The sequence below is a fragment of the Camponotus vicinus genome, unplaced genomic scaffold (genome assembly GCF_025532165.1).
Source record: "Camponotus vicinus isolate PSW18456_S1 unplaced genomic scaffold, iyCamVici1.0 SCAF_2, whole genome shotgun sequence".
Lineage (NCBI taxonomy): Eukaryota > Metazoa > Arthropoda > Insecta > Hymenoptera > Formicidae > Camponotus > Camponotus vicinus.
This window is the reverse complement of record NW_028141956.1, coordinates 13,967,770-13,992,973: the sequence shown is the minus strand read 5'-3', so window position 1 is coordinate 13,992,973 and position 25,204 is coordinate 13,967,770. Positions and strand designations below refer to the sequence as shown.

Below are 25,204 nucleotides of genomic sequence, written 5' to 3'. Positions count from 1 at the left end.
GAAATCAAATATATTTCGTTCGATGCTTTATCATTCGATTTCGGCGATCTAAAGAATACATTGATAAATTCGGATTGACGCATAATACAACAATCGAACCAGGATTAGCATAATAAAAGGCTTCGTGAGAAAAAGAGACAGAAACAGACAGACAAAAGGAGAGAGAGAGAGAGAGATATTAATCATTCAATAAATAATTAATCTATAATTTTATATAATTTAATGTTTTGCGTATATATAAAAGAATTTAACAATATACGAAGTATTTCATACCACTATTTTACTGCTGAAGTGTCACCGTGCCAATGATAACAAACCGTACACGCCGTCAAAGTCGAACAATATGTTATTATTAATTCGTCGTTGATAATAAATATATGTATATATGTGTGTGTGTGTGTGTGTGTGTGTGTGTGTGTGTGTGTGTGTGTGTGTGTGTGTGTGTGTGTGTATGTACGTATGTATGTATACATAGTACGCAAAATATTTCGGCGACACATTAATAATAATATATTGTTCGACCTTGGTGACGTACAGCAGTCTTATCATTTGCATGACGACATTCTAACAGTAAAGTAATGGTATAAAATGCTTCGTATACTTGAATTCTTTTCCTAAACGCGATCGTGACAAAGTATCGAAGTAAAATAATTCGATTCGTTATGATTATTACAATTAACAAATAATTAATTTTTGATAAACGACATGAAATTGCGCGGCATGATATGCGCGCGACGATAAATCTTTCTCGAAGCGCAATTATTCATTATTGCAAGTAAAAATCAAAGCAACAGAAATAAAAAAGATAAATTATCGTTTCATTATTAATTCTTTTATTATGTCCTTACGGATAATAATTATTTCTTTAATAATGCTTAGAGAAAGAGAGAGAGAGAGAGAGAAAGAGAGAGAGAGAGAGTCAAATATATTTTGTCTGATGCTTTACATTTTTCTAAAATACAAATATAAATTAATTAAATAATTGTTATATCATAATTTTTCATTACTTAGTCTTTATCATAAATTAATATTTCAAGCTTACGATTCATATTATTTTGCATATGCTGTACATATCAATAATAATCAGAGATTGTTGTCACTAGTATCATATGATTTTGGTCTCGCATAAATATCAAGTAAATCGTACTTTTCATGTCTCTCTTACGACATAATAAAGTGCGTATTTCGTGTGATTGTTCCGCGATCAAGAGTACCGTTCAAAGTGTTTCGCAATCATTGCATATACGACTAATCATGATTAATCGTATTTCCGCGAATAAAAGTGTGAGTATGAGAAAACAGCAAAGAATGAACAACAGAGGAAAAGGAATCTGAAAAAGCTTCGGATGACAGATGGAGTAGAAGAGAGAGTTGAAGAGAGGGTGGAAAGAAGAGAGAGAGAAAGAAATATGGTATAAGTAATTTATAAATTATTTATATATATTATTTTTAAAATAGATATATTGCTCGTTTTTTTCATTTCCATGATAGTAATTCACTCTAAATTATCTTATAATATAATGCATATATAGAATATTTTAAATTTTACTTATAAAATATTTAAAATATCTATGAAAAAATATATATCTGTAGTAAAATATCTTTTTGTATTAAATAATATTTTTATGTAGATATTTTAATATTTTATAAAATATGTCACAATAGTTTTATGTGATTATTAGATTTTTATATACAAATATTAGTTTTCTTTCTTATTGATTATATTTTTCAAAAATTTATGAAAAGTTTCAAGAAAAAACTCTTTTTAATTATGCAATTTATAATATTGCAATTTATATAATTATTTATATAATATTGCAATTTATAATATTAAACTATGTTTAAAAAAGAAAATAAAAAATCGATAGATAATTAGTTTTACAAAAAGAGATAATTAGTTTTACAAAATCAATTATTTTACTTATATATATTTTACTTACTAGACACTTTATACAGAATAGATCAATTATTTTACTTATATATATTTTACTTACTAGACACTTTATACAGAATAGATCTGTAAAAGTAATGATTGTATTTACACTTAATTTCTGATGATTGCCTTTTCATTTATATTAAATAATCAGAAAATCGTCAAAACTGTAATGTTATATCAGTTATTTCTTTAAAAATAATTTTTTTTAAATCTTTTAATCCAATAATCAGAATATATGAGTAAACATTACAGTGGAAAAAAGTTGCTAATTTGACTAAATATACTTTGTATATAACATAAAAGCTGAAAACGCAGCACGATTGCGTGTGATTAAATAATATTAATGAATATGTATAAAATATACATTTATTATTATAGATTTTATTCCGAAAAATCTTAAAAATTCAGTAAATATTGAATTGAATATGCGTAAGTGTATCTGTACATTTACATAACTAATTACATAAATAATAACGATATGTATTTTTCATACTATTAAAATTTAAAATTCGAAAATCACGGCAAACGAAAAAGAGAAATAATTTCTTATATCATTTTATTTAAATAAAACAATTTTCCAAGAATTGATTTGACTTTTTACATTATTTCGAACACATATATTTTTATCTTGAATTAATAAAGTTTAGATATTTTAAATTTGATATTATTTTAAAAAAAGAAATAATCCTCAATAAGAATCTCCATATAATTATATTATAAGATTTGTATGTACATATTAATAAATAGTAAAGCGCAATTATTGTACACGAGTATTTTAAGTTCCATTCTATTTCATGAATTGCTGCGTCTGCCAAAAGATGGCAACATTATCGACTTTCTCGTGAGTAGAATATTATGATGAACATATATAAAGCTGAGGTACTAGTATGAGAGCGTCCTTGTCTTTGGGGAGCAAAGTGTTCAATGATCGTTTAGTGAGAATACTGTTGCTGAAACCCATTGTTAAAGCTATATGACCGCATCCGTGTTTTTTTAAAACATGAGATGCAATTTTTGGAAGGCCTCTTTACTTTATAAGAGGCTTCTAATCATATATCAATACACATATACATACAAGAAAATATACATACATACATACATATATATATATATATATATATATATATATATATATATATATATATATATATATATAATAAACATCCTTGTATTTACTTAATTTATTATTTTATATATTATTACTTATCTCTCTCTCTGCTCTTATTATTAATTATTATATTGTTAATTAATAAATTTTTTCAATTTTATGGATCATTAATTCGGTCAACAAAATTATATATTTCATTTTCAGTATGTATAACTTTTATTACAGCTTTATATATATATATATATATATATATATATATATATATATATATTCACAAATTTTTAGCGTTTATTTTATTTAATTTAAAATAAAAGAAGGACATGACAAAAATGCAAAATAATAAATAATATATGTAATAATAACGCGCTATTAAGATTTATATATTATTATATAATAAATGCAAATCATACAATCTATATATTGTGATGATTAAAATACATAATTAATAATAATTAAAGGTCAAGGATTAGTCATCTTAACGATATCAAACAATTTGTATTGGCACTGCGCGATTGTACTCTGTATGCATTACATAACAGATTGAGCAACATATTACTGTAACTGTTGAAATGATATTCAAGTATGAATGTAGGCCATCAAACTAGTCAATTTTAGAGAGAAAGAGAGAGAGAGAGAGAGAGAGAGAGAGAGAGAGAGACAGAGACAGAGAAAGAGTAATTTTTCATATTGCTCGTATATACACACACACACTATGTGTAATCATATTTTTATGTCTCATGTCTGAAAAAGTAATGCTTAATAAGGATTGCTTTACAATTAGAAAATTCTAACTAACGTGATTTTACATTGATAAAGGAACTCAAACATGTTTATATTTTTTAAAAAATAATTTAATAAAATAAACACTGCTTTTATTATAAAAAAATTAAATGTAAATACTAAATAAAAATTTTTTGATAGGCTTAATTCATGACAATATCTTGATATATATAATTAATAGCAAAAAAAAATAAACATATTAAATAATGCTGAATTTTGTTTACGATTCGACATCTCATAATGTTTCGGTAATTATATTTTCAATCTTAAATATATACTCATTTAAAAATTATCTATGCCGCCCTATTTTCGTATAAATAAAATTTATTAATTTATAAATTATGTTTAGTTACAAAAAATTTCCTGTAAATTTGCAGTACAATCCCTGTCTGTCAAAACAAAACGTACAAAAATTCTTCTCATCGGATTGTAATATTTTTTTTATAAATTTAATCGTAAAATATTAATCACCGCGTCTTTACAGTTCGATTGCATTAATGATATAATCTCTTCAACATCAAATTTTTCTCCAAAAAAGGTCGTTCAGTTATTTGTGAGTAGTGTCTGTTCACGCAGATTGTAAGCTGCATACCAATCGCAACCATGTACCAAATAAAGCAATCGAATAAGTAACTGGGAAAAGGCCTACGTCGAGTACACGTTTGAAATGTCTAAGCAGCACAAACCTTGGACATCAATCAGCCACTGAGTTGGCCTTAATAATCACCATCTGTTTGGCGAAACTGCGACAAAGAAAACTGCAATGTCTTTCTTCGAATCTACATGAATCACATACGAAATATTTTCTATATTCTTATGTATTCTTATATATAAAACATTTCTAAATATATATATTTAAAACACACACAATGCTCTAATTTATGAAAGATATCTTGATTCTTTGACTTAACTTTTCTCTAATAAAAATATGCAAATAAACAATTTCTTAATAATTATAATAACTGAGAAGATTTATTTCTTCTCTAAAATTTTCCAGATTTTAATATTTGATATTTTAAAAATTAACTCTATAATTAAAATGCTATTATAGTAAAGTTCTGTCGAAATGAAATGAGAAATAAGGCTCTGGCATCTATTTAGGTTAATTAAAAAGTTCCATTTTTAATTGAACAGTATCAAAAAATAGCTAAAGTGATTATAAGCAACTCGTTTTACGATCTAAGCACGGATAATATAGATTCCATTTCCTGTAGAGACAGAATTATCGTACGCATTTTTTACAATTTTAGTATAAGCAAAACAATTCTCATTATAAATAAATATTACGTCGCTCATGTACATAACATGACATGCGCTTATTTGCATAAACGAACACACGTATACATATAATAACCATCCAACTACTTCCTCAAAACATTAACCTTGAGATAAAACAGCAAAATTATACATAAAAAATAAAATGTCATTATGTATGTTAAAGTCAAATAATAAAACGAAGAAACACTTTCAAAAAGTAATGAAAAATAAGCGTTTATTATTTAATACGCAATAATATTTTTATTAAACTTATAAAAAATCATAATGAACTAATTATTGGATTTATTAATAATTGATTAATAACTGATTAAAAATTAACATTTCATACGTGTAAATATGGATAAATTGCGTCTTTTTCATTTTTCCTCTCATTTATGCAGTAATGTATCATTACAGTTAACTCTTCCTACAAAAATAAAAATACAAAAAAATGTGTGAAGAAATAGCATAAAATTGCAGAAATGAGTTTTATTTCTACAGACATGAATGTTCTCTCATAGAAATCAAGTTCAAGTGTTCATGAGATAAAGAGAACGAACAAATAATACAGAGAGGAAAAAAAGATGAAGCTAAACTAGGCAGGTAAATAGATATAGTCTGCCGTAACAGGGCATCGAACTTTTACTCTCGACCGAGAGCCATGTGTAGTGCATATATACAGCGAATACGACGGTCAACGAATCGTTCGATTACCTCACTTCACAAGCGTAAAAACAATGTTTAAGACAAAATGCCTTAAACATATCAAAACCACTTTTAATTCATGGATTTTTTGATCAATTTGGGGTCAATATTTCTTTAATAAAAATGTGGACAGGTTAATAATTTTGAATTACATATTCGAATGAAATCGGACTTTTCGGAAACTAAACTTTGGAAAAAAAAATTTTGGATAAAATTTTAAATTTCTTTTAATTTTAAGTAAAGTTTAGTGGATTTATAGATAGAAAATTGATTACAAAGATATTTAACGTTAAAAATGAAAATGTTACGCCAAAAATAATAATCTTTCTCGACATTTTTGTCCAAAGAAATATCGATTCTAAATTAGCATATTCTTCACGAAAGAAGAAAGACACCTTGTATATCTTCGCGTGTCTGAATCGTAATTTGATTATTAGTCAATGCTCATTAACTGATAAATACAGCATATGCCCATATGATTGACTCTATAATCAATATTGATTACAATTTCTGTGACGGTCATTCTACGGTTTGCTTCCTTTGCGTGTGGAAAAAAAAATCGATACCGAGAGCTTTATTTATATCCGACTCATGCATAAAGTGACGAGTTGCCACTGCAATCGAGCGAAGATGAAAGAGAATTTTCAACGACTGTGCCGTTATAGCAACAATCATGTAGATAGACTCGATGCAGAGATATACTTAGTAACAGATATCATTTTGTATATTTGTGCGATCGTGACATTCGCCAACCAGCTAGAACGAAATCGTTGTTAACTGAGTCTTCTACGTACACTCGTTTCGTATTCGCATTTATACAAGATACATGCAATTTTTATGTATGCTCAGTGTAGACGAATGGAATCGTTACGTCCTCGAATATTGTTTGAGGATATTTTGAAAAATCTATGTGTGTTTTTTACGAGCAATCGTGAGCGAGTATTCCTCGAAATTAACATAAAAGATAAGGCATTTTTACAACAAGTCTCACACGTTCTGCTGAATAGTAGTTTTCCTAATCTTTAGATAGCAATGCGAATGTAAAATGCAAAATTTAACCGACCGAATCTAGTTTCAAACGTAATAAGAATAGATAGACATGCGTATATTAATATCTTTTATAATCTCCCCTCTCTTTTTTTCTTTCTCTCTTTGATCAAAATGTGATATTAAAAACTGCAAATTTTATAGGATTTCTCGTGGAGTCAGTTTTCATACTCTAATTACCATAATTTCAGTTTAATTAAACGAGTCTGAGGCATCGAAGGCATCTCGCCAATTATTTAACTTGGCTTATGTAAGATTAGACAAGGTTCGAAGACAAACATAAAGATTAACGCGACTGCAGCTGAATGCGAAAATAAAATCACGCCACAGCCGTTGTATGCTATGTGTTACAGAAGTCAAAATCTACATTTATACAGGACTTATGAAAAGCCTTTATATACTGGCATTTAATGCAGAGTCGTCAGATTTGCGTATAAACTAAATAAGTATAAATTAAACAATAATAGTTTGTGATGATTCGGAATTGTCATAATTTCAATTTACGAATCTAATTTTTATCACATTAATTATCACCGTTTTAATTATATAAATTACATAAATCTTTGATAAATAATAATAGATAATAAATCATACAAATTTCGATCAACATACACACAGACATATACACACACACACACACACACACACACTCTATTACAAACTTGCTCTTGCTGTATTAAAAAAAAAAAAGAAACAATTAGCACTTTTATTTAATATTTAACGAGGGCAAAGTATCATAGGCTGAGCACAGCAAATCTAAACCCGCTACTGGTTTAACCGGAGTTCCCGCGTGTAACCGCCATGAGATTTGCCTAACGCAAAGCAAGAGATACATAAACCCGATTCGTCTCGTACGTCTATTCTTACGTTCATAAGGTTATTTACACTCGGTATCTGACACCATTTTCGTAGCTCGAGATACGGTATCCAGAGCCAAGCTCGACTATTTGTTCGCCAAAGTCTAGCGAAGCCCAAGTGCCGAAAAGTGTACTTTGTGTTTCGCGAAAAACGCAAATAAAAACCTTAAGGAATAATAGAATAACTTTAAATTATTTAAATTAATCGAAGTTTAAGGTATATGAAGTTTGAAAGAAGAACCGTGTTAAAAACAACCTTTTTATGTCATGTCAAATTTTGCTTAATTGCTTTAAAATTTATTTTGTTTCAATCGCTTTTTATGCGTTTATTATTTTTATATTATATTTATATATTATTTTTTTAAATATTATATAATCATTCAAATATTAAGTCTTAATATTTTAAGAAAATCTTAAAATATTAAGACTTTAAGATAAAAGAGAAAAATTTAATTATATTTAATTATATTTAATTACAAGCACTCAACATTTTTATCACAAATCATAATACTTTTATATAAAAATTTACGAAACAAGAATATTTTGTTCTGATAGTAGATGCAAAAACATTCAGAAGTTGTGTTAGAATTGTCAACAGGAGCAATAAATAGATCGGAATTGTTCCAAATTTTATTTTATACACATTCTGTATTTTCTTCTTATTTTTTTCTTCGTTATTTTAAATGATAATAGGAAGATATAGAATTTTCCGTTCTTGTGTAAAAACCATAAATTTCTACGTATAGAATATATAAAAGATAAGCAAAAAATGTGATAATAAAAATATATAAGTAAAATATAAATAGTAAAATATAAATGGCAAAATATATGAAAAATATATGTATTATAATTATTATTATAACTATTTTGATCATAAACATACTTTCTATATTTTTTTAACATTTACAATATTTTATATTTATTAATTTGCTATATTTGTACTACTCAATTGTGTTAAATAATATATATACACGAGAGTGAGGTGTTTTGACACGTGTCCCCTAAAATTCCTTGCAATCGCAAACTTACCCGTTTCTGAAAAAGATGGAAAGGTGCGCGTTGGCATTTGCATTAAAACGCGCGACAGCGCGACACGTTTCACGCACGGCAATAAACACGATAAGCACTAAGTAAATTATGCGAACCGCGCAACGCAACGGACCGAAAGGGACTGGACGGTGATCGCGATCCGCCACCATGCGCCAATTCTCCCTCGTCAGCCAATACTCGCAAACGTAAACATTCGCAACAGCTGATCGCCACCACTGTCAAACTACGCGCTCCGATTCTAGCTCCAATGGCGGTAGTGTGAGATTTGCTACTACATACATACATACATACAACATGAATATTTATTATCGCGAATATAGATACTATTTCGATTTGACACACCTGTCATATATTTCCAATAAACATGTTTCGTTAAATATTATCCTAGAAATATTCGGAAGCTAGTTAATTTGATATTCAAAATTTTGTGTATGTGTAAAAAAGTTTTAAAGAGAGATAACTAAAAAAATTTTAAGATTTTTACTTTTTTTCTTCTTTTAAAATATTGTATTTTATAGAAATAAATCTGCAGTGAATATGTTAAAAATAAAAAAATCCGTGTACGCTATAAACCGTATAATTGTAAAGAAATATCTTTTACGAAAGTCGAATCTTTATCTTAAATTTTAATTTAATTCAAATTTAAATACATTATTATAATTATTAAGGTGTCATGTGATTTTGTCATAGCTTTGTTTTCATATTTGTAAATAAGATAGAAACCCATTAAAAAATTACATTTTGTATTCTTAACAATTTCATCTATTAAAATCTAAGGAACAATGTTTAAATAGGAATGTATATATAAGTACATAAGCGCATATATACATGACACAGTAATTGCTGCAAGGTTTATTTCATTGCTAAACTTTTGTGTCTTGCAGCAGTATTATTAGATATTTTAACACATCTATATATTTTCAATCTATATATTCAAGACTTAATAAGCAAATGACCTGATAATATCTGGTATTATTAAATAATTCATCAATTTGATATATCTTATCAAATAAAAAATATTTTATATATATTTCTCCGATATTTTAATATAATAATTGTATATTTAATATATGAATTGTAAAATAATTATAGAAAACATATTTATAAATTTATAAATAATATAAATATGTCCCGTTTATATAATGTTATATATAATTTATATTATATGGACATGGTTTCTCTTATGTAGAGGGAACTATAATTATTCAAACAAAACTCATATAAAATGGATAAAAATAATTCATCCTATGTTTATAACATATTGTAACTATTAGATCTCAAATATTTCATGATAGATATATCTCCCAATTAAAAAATTATTCCAGATTGAATTTTCTAGATAGAATTTAAAATTTGCATAATCCGAATTCAATTTCAGGCAAATTAATTTACTGTTACTATTTAAATAAAAAATGTATGTAGTACTTTAAACTAATATTGAGCATTTCTACCTTAATGTGTCATATGCTTGATAATTTGAAATATTACTTATTTACTTGTTATCTATTGATGAAGTAATTTCTTCGTTATTTACAGTCCCCATAAAAGGTTCTATACCCATAGTCCAAATTACCATTGTATCTGTATTTATAGTCACTTCAGATGTCAGATTATCATATGTATTCGAAGTACTAACTAAACCACCAAATTGCATAGTTGTATTATCTGAAGCACAAGAAAAGTAGATAGAATTAGAAAAATTGCTCAAATATATTACATTAAATTTTGATACAATAAATGACAATTTATATTATTCATGTTTATATGAATGAGAGATATAAAACATACTTAAATTCCATTTCAAGCCAGATGTTGATATACAATTAACTGGACACCCAAATGGTAGTAAACCACACCAGGAGTGTTGTTTTACTAAAATCTCTGGTACATATATAGTGTGCAAACCAGGTTTTAAGGACCATATTAAAGAATTGCTTGCAATTTGTATTACCTATATAAAAAAAAAAGTTATTTTGACAAAGATATTCAACACATAAAGACATTCTTTTCTGAACTTGTTTACTAAATATCCATCACCTGTACATTTCCCACAAGCTTGTCACTTTTGTACAATGTATTAATATTGCCAATGATATGATCAAATCTGCCTGATGTTTCTGCAAGCACGTATATTTCACCTAACTGCCAACAATATTGTTTGCTTTATCATATACATAATAATGATTTTAAAGAAGTAAAAATAAATCTTAAGGATTACATTTATATTCCTCATCTTGGCATAGTGCGCAACTTGTAACAAGGCCTTAGTATAATCCGTATGGTTTTGATCAGGTGTCTTAACAATGGTGGATCCTATATTTCTCAATTTTTCAATTATATCAGGCGGACAACTATCCATATCCCCCGTAACAAGATCAGGTATGTATTGCTTGTGCTCAGGGTTCGACAAGTTTATCCCGTGCTCTTCCAAGTACTTTAGCCATCTGTGCGCTCCGCCGTCGACGGTGACCGTGATTTGAGCTAATTGTAAAATAATCACATATAAATCATGTAAATTATGCCGTTTATGAGTTATTAATGAAAAATTCGAGAAGCTGTCTCGCAAAACATATGTATATAATGCGTATTTTCAAAATACCTTTCTGCCAGAATCGGAGCATAATATCACGCTTCCAATATATGGGACGATTCAGCACGATCACCGCGTATTCGCAACACGTGTCACATTGAAATATATTGAACGGATTCCATGCTGTCCTGTCGGAATTCAAAGATTCTTGTTGCATCTTGCGATGCGAGGTAACATGTCTTATCACTGAAATCACGTTAATCGGCAGATTAAGGTTAAGCCGCGGGAAAATACGAGTTTGACCTAAGATGGTTTGCCATGAGCTCCCTATCGTTCCGCGAAACGTATCATCGGAGAGCGAAGAGAGAGAGAAGGGGTCTATTCCTAAACGCTCTTTCGCCCGCCCTCATCCTCGACTCATTCTTACGTAATCGTTGTTTACCCTTACCCGTGACGAAATTCTGTTTTGGGACGCGCATCGTCGTAAACATACATCGCGAAAAATACGTCACCGGTCTCATGCCTCATCATTATGGATTATTTAGCCCGATAACTATTGTTAAAGCTATTTTGCGTTAACGCTATTATCTCGTAAAATTCAATGTTTTTAGATTAATTTTTAAAAATTATCGCGATATAGTATCGTGAAGTGAAACGGCTGTCCAAGGATATTTTTCACGAAGGATTATATTGCAAAATATGCCGTCGAAAATAGGCAAAATAGACAAAATACGCAATATCGTGTGTTCGAGAAGCACGCCGTTTCTGCTCAAAATGTCACTTAGCTGCACTCTCTGCACTTGCCGTATTTAAAATGGAGCAACTTTGCATTCTCGCACTTAGAAAAGAAAACGATAAAAAAATATTAACTTTGCAAAATGATTAAAAACCGCAAGAATGTGTGCTTCTTTCAATTGCGATATCATATTATCTTGTTTCTCTTTTTTCCTTTATCTAAAATATGATATATATAGCTACTTTAAGAGCAGAAAGTGCAAGAGAGCTCGATCAAAACAAACAGATGTCACGTCTTGCAGTTCTGCAGTCATCTGCAATTTGCCTGCAACTTGCTACGATTATAATAATATTCATAAGGTTCGTAATAACATTTTTACTGGCCTATATCAATTTTTAAATCGATATATATATATGATATATTCGATATATACGATATACGATATAATTAATATTATTACGCATTATTCCACTTTCGAAAAAATACATGCATTAATTTGTTTCTGTGTAACTAATCTTTTTTTATAGAGAGCAATCGATGGGGTCGAAAATCTGGAAATGGAAAAATATACCGGGCGTTCCTGGGCGATGCAATGATGTACTTTATACACCCCCAAAGCTGCAGCCAACACACGATCTTCTTGTATTCTTTGGCGGTGATGTCCAAGTATGTTCAGAATTAGTTGATGATAATTAATATTATAATTTATTATTTTTATATTTTTTTTCAACAATGACTATTTACGTCTAACGTCTTTTAAAAAACTTGATATTTCTTACAATTACAATTTATAATTATCTCTTTCTTTTAATGTTATTTCTTTGGAATCACAATATGCTACGTATCACATTTTATAAAAATAGTTATATAAAGAGACAATTTTTTTAAATAAAATCAATACATCCTATTCTTTAACAAAATTACTTATTTAAACTTTAAATAACACTTAACAAGATTATAACTATCACTTTTAGTGATATATTTTATATTAGCTACATTGTAAAGTTATTTTCAAGAAAAATTATTCTAGGACACTCGAGAAAATATGGAGAGGCATCCAGATAGTAGGAAATATGTGAAATGGAACTTAGAAAATACTGCAACTATACTCTCTGAACAATTTCCTAGAAGTCATGTATTTATTGTTCGTCCAGCCAGGTAAAACACTCATAATTATAGGGAGTAAAATTGAAATATTACTACCAATACTATACAATACTACCAATTTTATGTGACTAATTTATTGTTAGCTAATAAAAATTAGAAAAAATTATTTTGAATATTGTTTATTAATAATTTTCTATTTTCTAATCTTTATATTAAGTTATTTATATAATGATTTTTTTTTGTTTCAGAATGTTAATAACTAAAAATGCAGTCTACAGTTGTTTTGATAATTTTGTGCCAGGAGATAAATATGGTACACCCTCATTTTGTCCAATGCATAAGGCTTTAAAGCATTTAAGAGAAATTCTCCTTTGCTGTCTAGAACATGTTAAAACATTAAAAATGGGAGAAGTATGCATCAAAGAAGAAAAACATAACATATAAAAAATTTTATAAACCAATTATACACACTGATTTCATTCAACTTTGATATGTGATTGTATTTATAATTCATATTTTTAAGAGATATTCTTGAAAGATACATCTAATTTATATAAATCAATTTAAGCATTGAATTATATGCACTGAATATTATTAATATTAAATATTATTAAATTTGAGGTATCAAATTTTGATAAATATTGAATACATAACATTTTAATTTACATTTTTTAGGATATCGATGAGCATAATATTGAAGCGACAAATTTAAATCTAATGGGCTTCAGCAAAGGATGTGCGGTTTTAAATCAATTTCTTTATGAATTTCACTATTATGCTGAAAATCCAAATGACAATATTAATATAAATAATTTTATAAAACTTATCAAAAGTATGTGGTGGTTGGATGGTGGACACAATGGTTCCAAAAATACATGGATTACAGAACACAGCATACTTCGATCCTTTGCAAAATTAAGTGAGATGATCCAACATATAAATATCTCTAAATAATATTCTTCTGATAATATTTTGATGTATAATTAATACTTTTTATTCTTTTTTTAGAAATAAACACTTATGTACATGTTACACCGTATCAAGTGAGAGACACTCATCGGCCATGGATTGGTTTGGAAGAAAATAATTTCAATGAAATCTTACAAAATATGGGAGTATCTGTACAACGAACTTTACATTTTGGCGATAAAACGCGAAGTTTATCATCTCATTTTAATATTCTTACAGATATTGGAAATAATGCAGAATAAACTCGTTGTACATTTCTTAAATGTTGAATGTTGAAAATATATTAATTGAGCATTTATCAAAAATGAAAAATAAATTGGGGTAGAGTGATAGATTGTTTTCTCACTTGAGACTTTCAAAACAAACATAAAATTATATGTAAATTATGATCTTATTGATAATATAATTCCTGTTGCAAAGATTATTTAAACAAATAATTTCATAGAATCTACTTTATGGAATATTCCTGCAATATATACATTAATTTTTTGTTCCACAATATACTCTTAAAATCTAGTCATAAATAATAAAATTTATTAAGTACAAATGTATGTGATATAATATTTACAGTATTACAGTATTATTACGAATTACTGTACAACTTTCATGATATTACTATATGATATGCTATGTGATATTACAATATGGTATTTTTTGAATAATTACTGATTAAAACTAATAGATTCTAATTGCTTATTATAATACCCTAAGAAAATATAATAAAAATCATCATTCTCAATGATTTTTATGCAAATTTGATTGCATTTTTTATTTTTATAAATTTTATTCTATTTTTTTTTACTTTTTGTCAAATTTATTAATAGTTGTAACCATTTTTACAAATATGAAGCAAAAAATAAAAAAATACATGTTTGTGCATATATATGTGGACATATATATATATACATATATGACATATATATTAAAAGATATAATAAAAAGTATAGCTAATATATGAATCAATTCATATCATTAAAAAAGTGCCTCTCTGTAAAAAAGAAAAATTACTTCTAATCTATTTATGTTATATATAGATTTTTTTATATACATTGTCATATTTTTATTATATCTTCTTCCATATCTCATTAATCACTTCACATATTGTGTGCTAATTTGAAAAATTTGTATTATCTAAGTAAATGACATATTTTCTCAAATCTGATTCCTTGTGTTATTCATATTTCCTGTATTTTTATATATTTTTATATATTAATAAAATCGTCTTTTGAAGTTTTTAAGCTAAGGAAAGATAAAAAATTGAGTTTTAAATTTCAATACATACCACTACTCAGTAACTTCAAAAATAGTTTGCTAATCATGAAGAATTTGGCTTTTAATTTTTTTTTTCTTTTAACTTTTTAATATCAAGCAATAATTTTAATTTCTCAATTCTTGTTTTACACATAAAAAATTGTTGAATAAGTATACTTTCAAAAATTTAAAATGATAAGAATTGTTTTAAGCATCTACTTATCATTTATATTTGTAATAACTTTTGCTATAATATATATAAGTCCATACTAGAAATAATAGCATTTTCTTTCCATCTTCTACAGAAGATTTACAGAAGATTCTTCACTTTCCTCTTACTTAACATTTATTTGGACACTTAACTCCATGAAAATTTACACCTCCTGATCCTGTAATACATAATTATAAATTAATAAAAGCAGCAAATAATGTGCTAAAATTGTTCAATATATATATATATATATATATATATATATATATATATATATATATATAATTAAATAAACAAAATGGAATGGTTTTAAAAACTACCTTTAAGCTCGTATAACAGTGCTGCTTCAGCCCATTCATCAGAACCATCGCAACAATCACAATATCCATCATTGACTTTATACGATGGTATTCTTGCTGCAATTTTATACATGATTTTCAATATTTCAAATTTTATTTATATCTGATTACAATATAAGATCAAGATTTTATTACAATACCTGCTGATCTTCTAGAACTAGTCTCACAACTGAAGACACCATTATTGCACGCATTGGTACCTGGTTCATCGCTTCCATCCATCGGACAGTCGCAATAATCATCATTAATTTTCACAAAATCAATTTCCTTTTTTGAAGCAAAACATACGAATTTCCCGTTAATATTAGGAAGATACTTGGCAATATCTTGCGTACCACGCAACGACACAATCCGACCCTCTTTGTCACGTATGAGTTTGGAATGCTGCGGCTGATGCCATTTGGAAGTTCGCTTACCGACAATCACATGATTATTATCTCGTAATGAGCCGGCGATCAGTTTGCCAACAGTCTCCCGATTCAGCTCCTTGAAGTAAAACAGCTGATAAAACACGAATATCACAGCGACGACGAACACACATATCAGCATGTGCTTGAGTTTCTTTCGTAAAAATCGTCGTTTCCAGGACACCTCGGTTTTCATATCTGCCGGCTAATCGTTTCCGTCGTTGCAAAACAAATCTCTCCCCCGAGTGCGTTTCGAACACCATACATCCTATACAAAATAGTCATAGTGTTTATAGAGTACTACACCTTACATAAAATTGTAACGTCGAATATTCACAATTGATACCTTGCAGTTCGAATACTAATGTTGACGTGTCTCGACGAGTTCGATAATTTTATTGTTGTGTAAACACACGCACACACACACACTATATGCAACGTTCAGTAAAAAAAAATTTAACAAAATATATTTTAAGTGCTGAAAGTGTGCGAAAAAAGCGCAGCTAGAACGAAGACACGTGCAGCAAATTGTGACATAACCTCTCGTTTACTTCGAACAATCGAAAGGGACATTAAAAAATTTAGGAGCATATTTTTCTCTATGTCTAACTTTTTTCACAAAACATATTGTACAATAGTGAATGCGGGATTTTCTAAATTATCAGAAATGACAAATCAAAAAGCTCCGTTAACTTTTGAAATATTCACTGAATGTCAAACCACGAAAGCCAGAACTGGCAGAATGACACTTGTTCATCATCATGTGAATACGCCGGTATTCATGCCAGTAGGAACTCAGGTTTATAAAACTCTTTTTCTTCTTGCAATATTTGCCTAAACTATTTACATATGAGTTGACACAGTTACTCTCTCTTAGCATGTAAAATATTAAAAATAAATTCTTAATTTAAATCGAGGTAAAAACTTTCATGAAAGATGATATTGTTTATAACTTTTAATATTTTGTGAAAAACATTACAATTTTATTAAAAATTCAAACATCTTGACATTTATCAATAAAATCTTATTATTTTTTTTGCATATTTATATGAAATTTACTTGAAAAAAGACTTTGTATTCACTTACTATTTTATCTCAATTATATTAATTGAAAGATTAATGATACTTATGTCTTTTCACAAAAATTTTTCATATTTAAAGAATAAAGTTCTTTCTTTCGTTATTTATATTCAATTACGATTACTATATTTTATTATTGCATATGTACTGTGTACACTATATTTGTACTATATATACTATATTACTGTATGTAGTATGTATATATGCATGTATAAATAATAAAATTTAATTTCATCAAACATTGCACAATTTTCAGGGAACATTGAAAGGATTGCTGCCCCAACAACTAGAGCAATTGGATTGTCAAATCATTCTTGGAAATACCTATCATCTTGGAACTAGGCCTGTAAGCATAAAAATCATACCCTATCAGTGGAAAAAATATTAAAATACAAGTAATATTAATTACATTATAACAAATTATATATATAATATTGACAGGGTGCAGATGTCCTGCGTAAAGCTGGAGGTTTACACAAATTCATGAATTGGAAAAGAGCTCTTTTAACAGATTCGGGTGGTTTCCAAATGGTTTCCTTGTTACATCTAGCCGAAATAACAGAAGAAGGTGTTAAATTTAAATCACCATATAATGGTATATTTCATGAAACATATATTGTTAAATGTACATTAAAATGGAGCTTATAAATATAATTTTATTAATTTTTATGATATTTCACAGAATCTGAGTGCATGTTAACACCTGAACATTCAATTCAAATCCAAAATTCAATTGGCGCTGACATAATTATGCAACTTGATGATGTTGTAAAAAGTACTTTAACTGGTCCAAGAGTAGAAGAAGCAATGCATAGGTACATGCATACCGTTATTTTAAATACATTTTTTAATGTTAGATTATATGTACTTAAATATTGTCCAATTTATAATTATTCTATTAATCTGACATACTAAATGATTTTAGAACAACACGTTGGTTAGATCGTTGCTTGTCAGCACATGAAAGATCAAATGAGCAAAGTATATTTCCAATCGTGCAAGGTGGTCTTAATCCCGAATTACGATCCGAGAGCGCACGACAATTAATTAAACGAGAAGTGAATGGATATGCCATAGGAGGTTTAAGGTAAATATATTATTAGATTATTGGTTAATATAAATAATAAGTTACAAAAGAATAAAAAAATTCTTATATTTAACATAAAAATAAACTTAAAATCTTATATATAATAATAATAATAATTTTAGTGGTGGGGAAAGCAAGGACGATTTTTGGAAAATGGTTCATCTATCAACGAATATTCTTCCAAAGAATAAACCACGATATCTTATGGGTGTTGGATTTGCGGTTGATCTAATTGTATGCAGTGCATTAGGAATCGATATGTATGATTGTGTATTTCCAACGAGAACAGCTGTGAGTATTTTAAAATATGTATTGAGAGGGTTTTGATGCGCAAGATATTAAAGAATTAAAGTGTTGAAATAAAATTTTCAGAGATTTGGTTGCGCTTTGGTAAAAACGGGACAGCTCAATTTAAGACAAGCGCAATATAAAAAAGATTCGATACCAATAGACGAATCGTGTAACTGTAGCACCTGTAAGACTTACACACGCGCTTATCTGCATCAAATCGCTACAGTAGAGACGATATCATGTCATTTGTTAACTGTTCATAATGTTGCATTTCAAATGAAACTAATGCAAGACATCAGAGACAGTATAAAAGAACAAAGATTCCCTAGATTTATACAGGAATACATGTTGGCAGTTTACCCCAATAAGGACTATCCAATATGGATAATTAATGCTTTGGAAGCTGTCAATGTTACTCTATTGTAAAACTTTTGCACTAATATAACTTTTATTCTTATAATTTATTTTTTTAATTATATTAAGATGCAATGTACACAATAATATATATAAATACTTTCCATTCCATGTATATAAACATAAATTATCATTTGTTATTAATATACAATGATCATGGATTAACTAATATCAGTGTTTTCACATTTATAAATAAAAAATCAATCTTTTATTATATAAAACAAGTATAGTGTATATTAATTCATACAGTGATGTGTTTTTTTACAGAAGATTTAGTTTAAAATCAGTTAAATAATCATACCTGAAAGAGATTTACATTTTATTCTGCCATTTTCTTCTTTTGCACATTTTTTGTTGGAGGTGTAGAGAATGAGGCACAATTACAAATAATAATATTAGTTTCATCACATGAAATCATCCGAATCATATCCATTATTTTCCGTATTTGATGTCATATTAGATGTATTAAAGAGAGAATTATAACTCCTAAAAAAATATATAATTATTCTTATATTAGTTAAGTTATAATATTTAAAAATAGTATGTTGTGTACATGCATCAAATAATATCATTAAAATTAGAATATTGATATAAAATCACAGTTTACCTCATCTCTGCTTCTTCCTGACGTTGTTTTTCCTCTGCCTTTTCCCTTTCTTTCTGTTCTCTTAAGAGCTTTTTCTTATCTTCTCGTTCATTTTTATCTCTCTGCTCTCTTTCAGCTCTAAAGTTTACTTCTTCAGAACGTTTCGTTTTGTTAAGTCGATTTACAATGGCATTTATTCGCTTGGCAACATGAATCTTACGAACATCTTTGTCTTTATGAAAACCAACTTGACCGACCTCCATACCTTGTGTTTTTTTCAAATTTGACCACATTGTATATACCACATCAATATCATTCATTTTGTTCCCTTCAATGCTGTTTGCTTTTACTAATTGTGCAGCATCTTCCAACACAGTACTAGGAATGTCATCTATTGTCTGACCCTATAATTTTGGAAAGAATAAAAACGAAAACTGACCAATGATTTATATATCATATTCTTTACCATCAATTAAATAGAGCATCTTTAATTGATAATTAAACTTACATGTTGAAGTCGAAGATATACATGAGCAGAGGAATATTTATCAACATGAAACCATACATCTTCTGGCCAACCCCATTTGATAAGGTCTTCATCTACATTAAATAAAATCCAATTAATCGTAGATTGTTATAAGAAAAATTTTTTTATTAATTATGAATAATATATAATATTTTCTACTTACTCTCATATTTATCAACTCCCATAAACAAGGTAATAGGTGGCTGTACCACTATAATACAAGATCAATATATTAGTCTAACCTCTCAAAATAACAACAAAACAATATTTTATTAATAATTTAAAAAGACATATAATACTAATTTCTCATCTATTAAAAATAAAGATAATGTTGAGAAATGAAAAAAAAAAATTACCTTCACTTGTGAAATAATAAACCATTATCGATGAAAATTTCAATTAAAACACACGCAACAGAGTTAGCTGCCAAAAATATTTTTGTAGCACCTGGTAGCGCCACTGACGAAATACTACCAGCAGATTTTCCGTAAAAGCTACAGGTTGATTGGCTACAAATTTCTCGGACCAGATGAGAGACGTCATGTCATGGCGGCACGTCATGTCAGTTTTCTCTCCGATTGTCTCTGATTGTGTCAACTGTCAACTTGCGTGATGTAAACGTGGAAATCACTCGTTAAATGATAAATAATAAATAACAAATAATAAATGATAAATAATTGAGATGATGTATAATCTATAAATATCAATCAAAAATATAACTAGTATATATTGTAAGATATATATAAAATAATTGAATTAATAATATGCAAAAGCATTATCCATAATATGGATTTACCAGTAAATGAGGAAAATCTACAACAAATATTGGAAAAATTATCTGAAGATGAGGTTTAAATTTGTCATTTATTTTTAATTAATATATGCGAATTTTTGTGTGCAAATTATATTTTGTAAATTTATCACTTATAAATTGTAATTAAAAGCTACATTTATTTTACATTTATTGCTATTGAATATAAATAATTATCCATGTATACATTATAATTTTCTCCAGATATTTATTGTTAATTTATGATATATTTAATAAAAAAATATGATAACAGGTTTCTATTAAAGAAAATCTGGATACAATCCTTAGTCGACAATGTCACATAGAAGCAAAACTACAAAATATTGGGAAAGTATTGCCAAATGTCATAGTAATACATACAGAAGGAGAAAAGTTTCGTGATATGATTATTCGTACTAATGAGTTAGCTGAGAACGTTAGTGCCAAAGTAAGACAATTGGATTTAGCAAGAGTAAGTTATTGTGATCAATATTATATTTAAATAAAAATTTATAGTTTGTAATTTTTCATGAATTAATAAATATTATAATTTTGCTTAATAGAGCAGAGTATGTGAATGCCAAAGTAGAGTAAATGATATACTAGATTTGCAATTATGCAGTGAAGGAGTAGCAACTGCACTCCGCAACGAAGATTATGAGCAGGGTGCTGCTCATGTGCATCGTTATTTAGCAATGGATCAACAATTGCTGGAAAGAACAGCTGAAGATGTATCAGAAGATCATATTAGTATTAGTAGTTCTTTGATTACTCTGCAACAAGCTGCAATGGAATTGAGAGCTGTTGTTACACATAAATTTGATGAAGCAGTGAAGTCTGAAGATTTGGCATCTGTTGAGAGATTTTTCAAGATATTTCCATTATTAGGGATGCATTTAGAAGGACTAAAGAAATTTTGCAGTTACTTGTGTACTAAAGTATGATATATTAAATATATTTGAAATTACATATATAATATATTTAAAATACATATATTTTAAATATAATAATAAAGTCTTTATTAAAAAAGAATGATACTCAAGCATTTATTTTTAATATTAGTTACAAGAGACTTCACAGAAGAATCTACATGCAGCACTAGAAATTAAAAATAATGATAAGAGAGCAGATGTTATTTTTGCTGACACTATGACTCTCTTATTTGAAGGAATTGCACGTATTGTAGAAGTACATCAACCAATCATTGAAACTTATTATGGGCCAGGTAGACTTTCAATGACAATCTTGATTTTACAAAAAGAATGTGATAGGTAAGCTTATTTAGCAGAATGCATATCAAAAATTTATATGTTTTAAATCATTTCTAATTTATATATTCTATATTTAGACAGGTCAAGAAGATTATTACGGTATTTACAAAACAAAGATGTATATCTAAAAATGTACAAATGGTAAATGAATATTTACGCAAATCAAATCCTGAAAAATTTGATCCTAAAGAGCTTGATATCCGTTTGGGAGAAATTACTATAATGCATTCAAGAGCAGAACTTTATATACGTTTCTTGAAAAGAAGGGTTAAGGTAGAAAATTATTAATTATCTATCTTACTATATATTACATAATTAGCAATTTAAACATATATATAGATAAAATATATTTACAGAATGATATAGAGATCAGTACTACAGATGAAACACAACGTATAGAATTATTAAATGATTTTGAAACAGCTATGAACAATTCTGAGTTAGCACATGGAATGCAGGAGCTACTCGGCGCTTATCTCGCATTAGAAAGATATTTCCTGGAGGAGAGCGTGAATAAAGCTTTAGGAATGGATACATTAGATCCAGACTTCCATCAGCAAACTTCCAGTATGGTTGATGATGTTTTCTTTATAGTACAGAAATGTATACGGTATATATGGCTAGACTTATAAATACATAATGATATAAATATATAATGATAATACTAATTGAAAAAAATAATACAATTTTGCTGCAGACGTGCTATGTCGAGTTGGAGTATAGACGGTGTCTGCGCCGTCGTCAATATGGCTTGCGGCATCTTGGAAGGCGAGTTTGCAAACAAATTGAGAAACAGACTACGCCAAGGTTATCCAGCAGGTTACTTGGATCTAGCACAAGCATACAGCGCTCTCCAAACAAGTATACAGCATGGTCGTTTGCAAACATCGGACATGGAATATGCTCGCCTTACATTCTTGGTAAAGTAAACTTTACAATTTATTCGTAAGACATAATATAATATAATAACAAACTTGTATAATATATAATAGTCATATTTATTAAAATGTATTTTTATACAATTTTTACTATATATCTATAATTATTATTTATGTTTTATTTATGGTTTAGGCATATTTAAATAACACTGATGTAAGCACAGAGTATGTAGAAACATTATGCAAAAGTCTCAGTGCAGAAATAGATGCAACATTTCCCAATATGCAAAAGAAGGATAGAGGGAAAATCGACAGTTGTTTAACCAGTCTAAAAGCAATTATACTGATTTTACGAGGCATTGTTGATTGTGGTCTAGAACAGTTACGTGTTAGTGCTGTAAAACCTAGAGTTACTCCTTGGGTTGATGCATTTTTATCTATAGATCATCATATTAATGAAGTATGTATTTTACAATAGAGAAGAATATAAAAAATTTTTTTATCTTTAAATACACTGATTGATACACATAGGATGAATTGTTGAGATATGAAACAGATGAGCCATTTGTACAGACATTAATTATGAACCTAGAAGGTCTACTTCAAGGATTCAAAGGTAATTTAACACTATCCAATTATGATGCACTTATTGGACTTTTAACTGCAGAAGTTACAGCCCGTTTAGAGAAAGTGGTCTTAAAATCGACTTTTAATCGAGTACGTACATTAATTTTAAATTATTATTTCATAATCTTTTTTTAAAATAATATTTTCATAAATAGTTTTATTTAGTCTTATAAGCACATAAATATATCGTAAATAGCTTGTATTTTTTAATGCAGTTTATCAATAAAATGTTGATGAAATAAATTTGAACATTTTAGGCAGGAGGTTTAATATTAGATAAAGAAATAAGATCATTAGCCAGTTATTTGGCAGCTGCCACATCATGGTCAGTGAGAGACAAATTTGCGCGTTTAACACAGATTGCTACTATTCTGAGCATAGAGAAAGTGGAGGAACTCGTTGATTATTGCGGCGCGGATGCGATAGCGTGGCGATTAACACCATTGGAAGTTCGACGTATCGCTTCTCTAAGGATAGATTTTCGCCCAGAAGACATTAAGAAATTAAAATTGTAACTTTCTTTTGTTATCTTTTATTATTTTTTTTTTTGTTATCAAACATCAAGTAATATGTAAAAGTCAAATATTTATATATATATATATATATATATATATATATATATATATATATATATATGTATATGTATTCTTATGAAATAAAATATAAAAGAATATATATAATAAATACATATAATAAATATATTTAAAATAATATAATAAATATAAAATTATACATATATGTAAATGTTTATATTCTTTCATTTTATAATATATGTATATCATAATTTTTATAATATAGCTCTTTCCATGTAATAAGCTTTATAAAATATAAATAAAAGATATAAATAGGCTTTATAAAATTTTGCATTTATATTAAGTCACAAACTTTTCATTTAAATAAAAACTTACAATTACATATTTAGAAAACTATATATTTCTCTTAAGCTTTTCTCTGATTACTAATCATACGAGATAGTGTTAAAGACGGTCAGTTATGAATAAATTTTCGTCACAGTCACACAAATAAGCTCGGTGAGTTCGCAGATAATTAAAAACTGATGACATTACCAAACGTATTGAACAAAAACAAACATACGAACATTTTATTATACAGAGACACTGTTTTATTATCGAGAATAGAAAGTTTTATCTATAGTACAAAATGTAAAATATACAATAATAACAATATTATAATATACAAAAATTAGGATTTAATTTAAAAAATATTGTATGAATTATTTATATTTATGCATTATGTTAGATGTATTATATATATATATATATATATATATATATATATATATATATATATATATATATATATTTATAAATACTAATTATGTTG

At 27.7% G+C, this 25,204-nt stretch overlaps 7 protein-coding genes and 1 non-coding gene across 13 annotated transcripts in view; 4 read left to right on the top strand and 4 right to left on the bottom strand.

Moving 5' to 3' along the window:
- Vha100-2 (V-type ATPase subunit a family protein Vha100-2) overlaps positions 1–8,859 on the bottom strand; it is a 31,400-nt gene extending 22,541 nt beyond the window's left edge. For both annotated transcript variants that reach the window (XM_083089909.1, XM_083089911.1), the window contains exon 1: positions 8,720–8,859. The gene's annotated coding sequence lies outside the window, so the exon portion shown is untranslated. The remainder of the gene's footprint in view (positions 1–8,719) is intronic.
- Positions 2,829–2,958, top strand: LOC145967623 (U4atac minor spliceosomal RNA). The gene has a single exon (XR_014437470.1). It is a non-coding gene; the product is annotated as a U4atac minor spliceosomal RNA (small nuclear RNA).
- On the bottom strand, positions 4,363–11,990 carry LOC145966112 (thiamine pyrophosphokinase 1). Of its 4 annotated transcripts, none has more exons than XM_083089917.1 (7): positions 11,719–11,990; positions 11,340–11,516; positions 10,959–11,221; positions 10,778–10,882; positions 10,529–10,691; positions 10,237–10,405; positions 4,363–4,603 (listed from the first exon to the last, which is right to left on the bottom strand). In XM_083089917.1, exons 1-7 carry the CDS (start codon positions 11,789–11,791, stop codon positions 4,519–4,521), a joined length of 1,035 nt encoding a protein of 344 aa, XP_082946043.1. In that variant the 5' UTR covers positions 11,792–11,990; the 3' UTR covers positions 4,363–4,518. The 4 variants fall into 4 exon arrangements, with proteins under 4 accessions (XP_082946043.1, XP_082946044.1, XP_082946045.1 ...); XM_083089918.1 differs by having other exon boundaries at positions 4,365–4,567; positions 11,719–11,989; XM_083089919.1 differs by lacking the exon at positions 4,363–4,603 and adding an exon at positions 5,484–5,508 and having other exon boundaries at positions 11,719–11,989.
- LOC145966113 (mitochondrial protein C2orf69 homolog) lies at positions 11,433–14,414 on the top strand. Its single transcript, XM_083089920.1, has 6 exons — positions 11,433–12,365; positions 12,534–12,672; positions 13,037–13,164; positions 13,362–13,524; positions 13,789–14,032; positions 14,122–14,414. Exons 1-6 carry the CDS (start codon positions 12,232–12,234, stop codon positions 14,322–14,324), a joined length of 1,011 nt encoding a protein of 336 aa, XP_082946046.1. The 5' UTR covers positions 11,433–12,231; the 3' UTR covers positions 14,325–14,414.
- On the bottom strand, positions 14,098–17,058 carry LOC145966119 (uncharacterized). The gene is made up of 4 exons (XM_083089925.1): positions 16,657–17,058; positions 16,044–16,578; positions 15,865–15,960; positions 14,098–15,722 (listed from the first exon to the last, which is right to left on the bottom strand). The coding sequence occupies exons 2-4, from the start codon at positions 16,504–16,506 to the stop codon at positions 15,673–15,675; spliced, it is 609 nt and encodes a 202-aa protein (XP_082946051.1). The 5' UTR covers positions 16,507–16,578; positions 16,657–17,058; the 3' UTR covers positions 14,098–15,672.
- On the top strand, positions 16,369–20,213 carry Tgt (tRNA-guanine transglycosylase). The gene is made up of 7 exons (XM_083089915.1): positions 16,369–17,109; positions 17,647–17,736; positions 17,832–17,985; positions 18,073–18,205; positions 18,316–18,477; positions 18,600–18,768; positions 18,850–20,213. The coding sequence occupies exons 1-7, from the start codon at positions 16,912–16,914 to the stop codon at positions 19,192–19,194; spliced, it is 1,251 nt and encodes a 416-aa protein (XP_082946041.1). The 5' UTR covers positions 16,369–16,911; the 3' UTR covers positions 19,195–20,213.
- Positions 17,556–20,863, bottom strand: LOC145966118 (coiled-coil domain-containing protein 25). 2 transcript variants are annotated; one of them, XR_014436962.1, is made up of 6 exons: positions 20,651–20,863; positions 20,458–20,505; positions 20,277–20,368; positions 19,790–20,172; positions 19,484–19,668; positions 17,556–17,734 (listed from the first exon to the last, which is right to left on the bottom strand). XR_014436962.1 is itself a non-coding variant. In XM_083089924.1 (5 exons), exons 1-5 carry the CDS (start codon positions 20,673–20,675, stop codon positions 19,587–19,589), a joined length of 630 nt encoding a protein of 209 aa, XP_082946050.1. In that variant the 5' UTR covers positions 20,676–20,863; the 3' UTR covers positions 18,530–19,586. The 2 variants fall into 2 exon arrangements, 1 of the variants encoding a protein (XP_082946050.1); XM_083089924.1 differs by lacking the exon at positions 17,556–17,734 and having other exon boundaries at positions 18,530–19,668.
- Cog4 (conserved oligomeric Golgi complex subunit 4) lies at positions 20,617–24,467 on the top strand. Its single transcript, XM_083089913.1, has 10 exons — positions 20,617–21,143; positions 21,359–21,556; positions 21,648–22,022; positions 22,147–22,355; positions 22,433–22,628; positions 22,712–22,965; positions 23,053–23,275; positions 23,427–23,693; positions 23,765–23,950; positions 24,118–24,467. The coding sequence occupies exons 1-10, from the start codon at positions 21,081–21,083 to the stop codon at positions 24,373–24,375; spliced, it is 2,229 nt and encodes a 742-aa protein (XP_082946039.1). The 5' UTR covers positions 20,617–21,080; the 3' UTR covers positions 24,376–24,467.
- Positions 24,468–25,204: the final 737 nt, after the last annotated feature.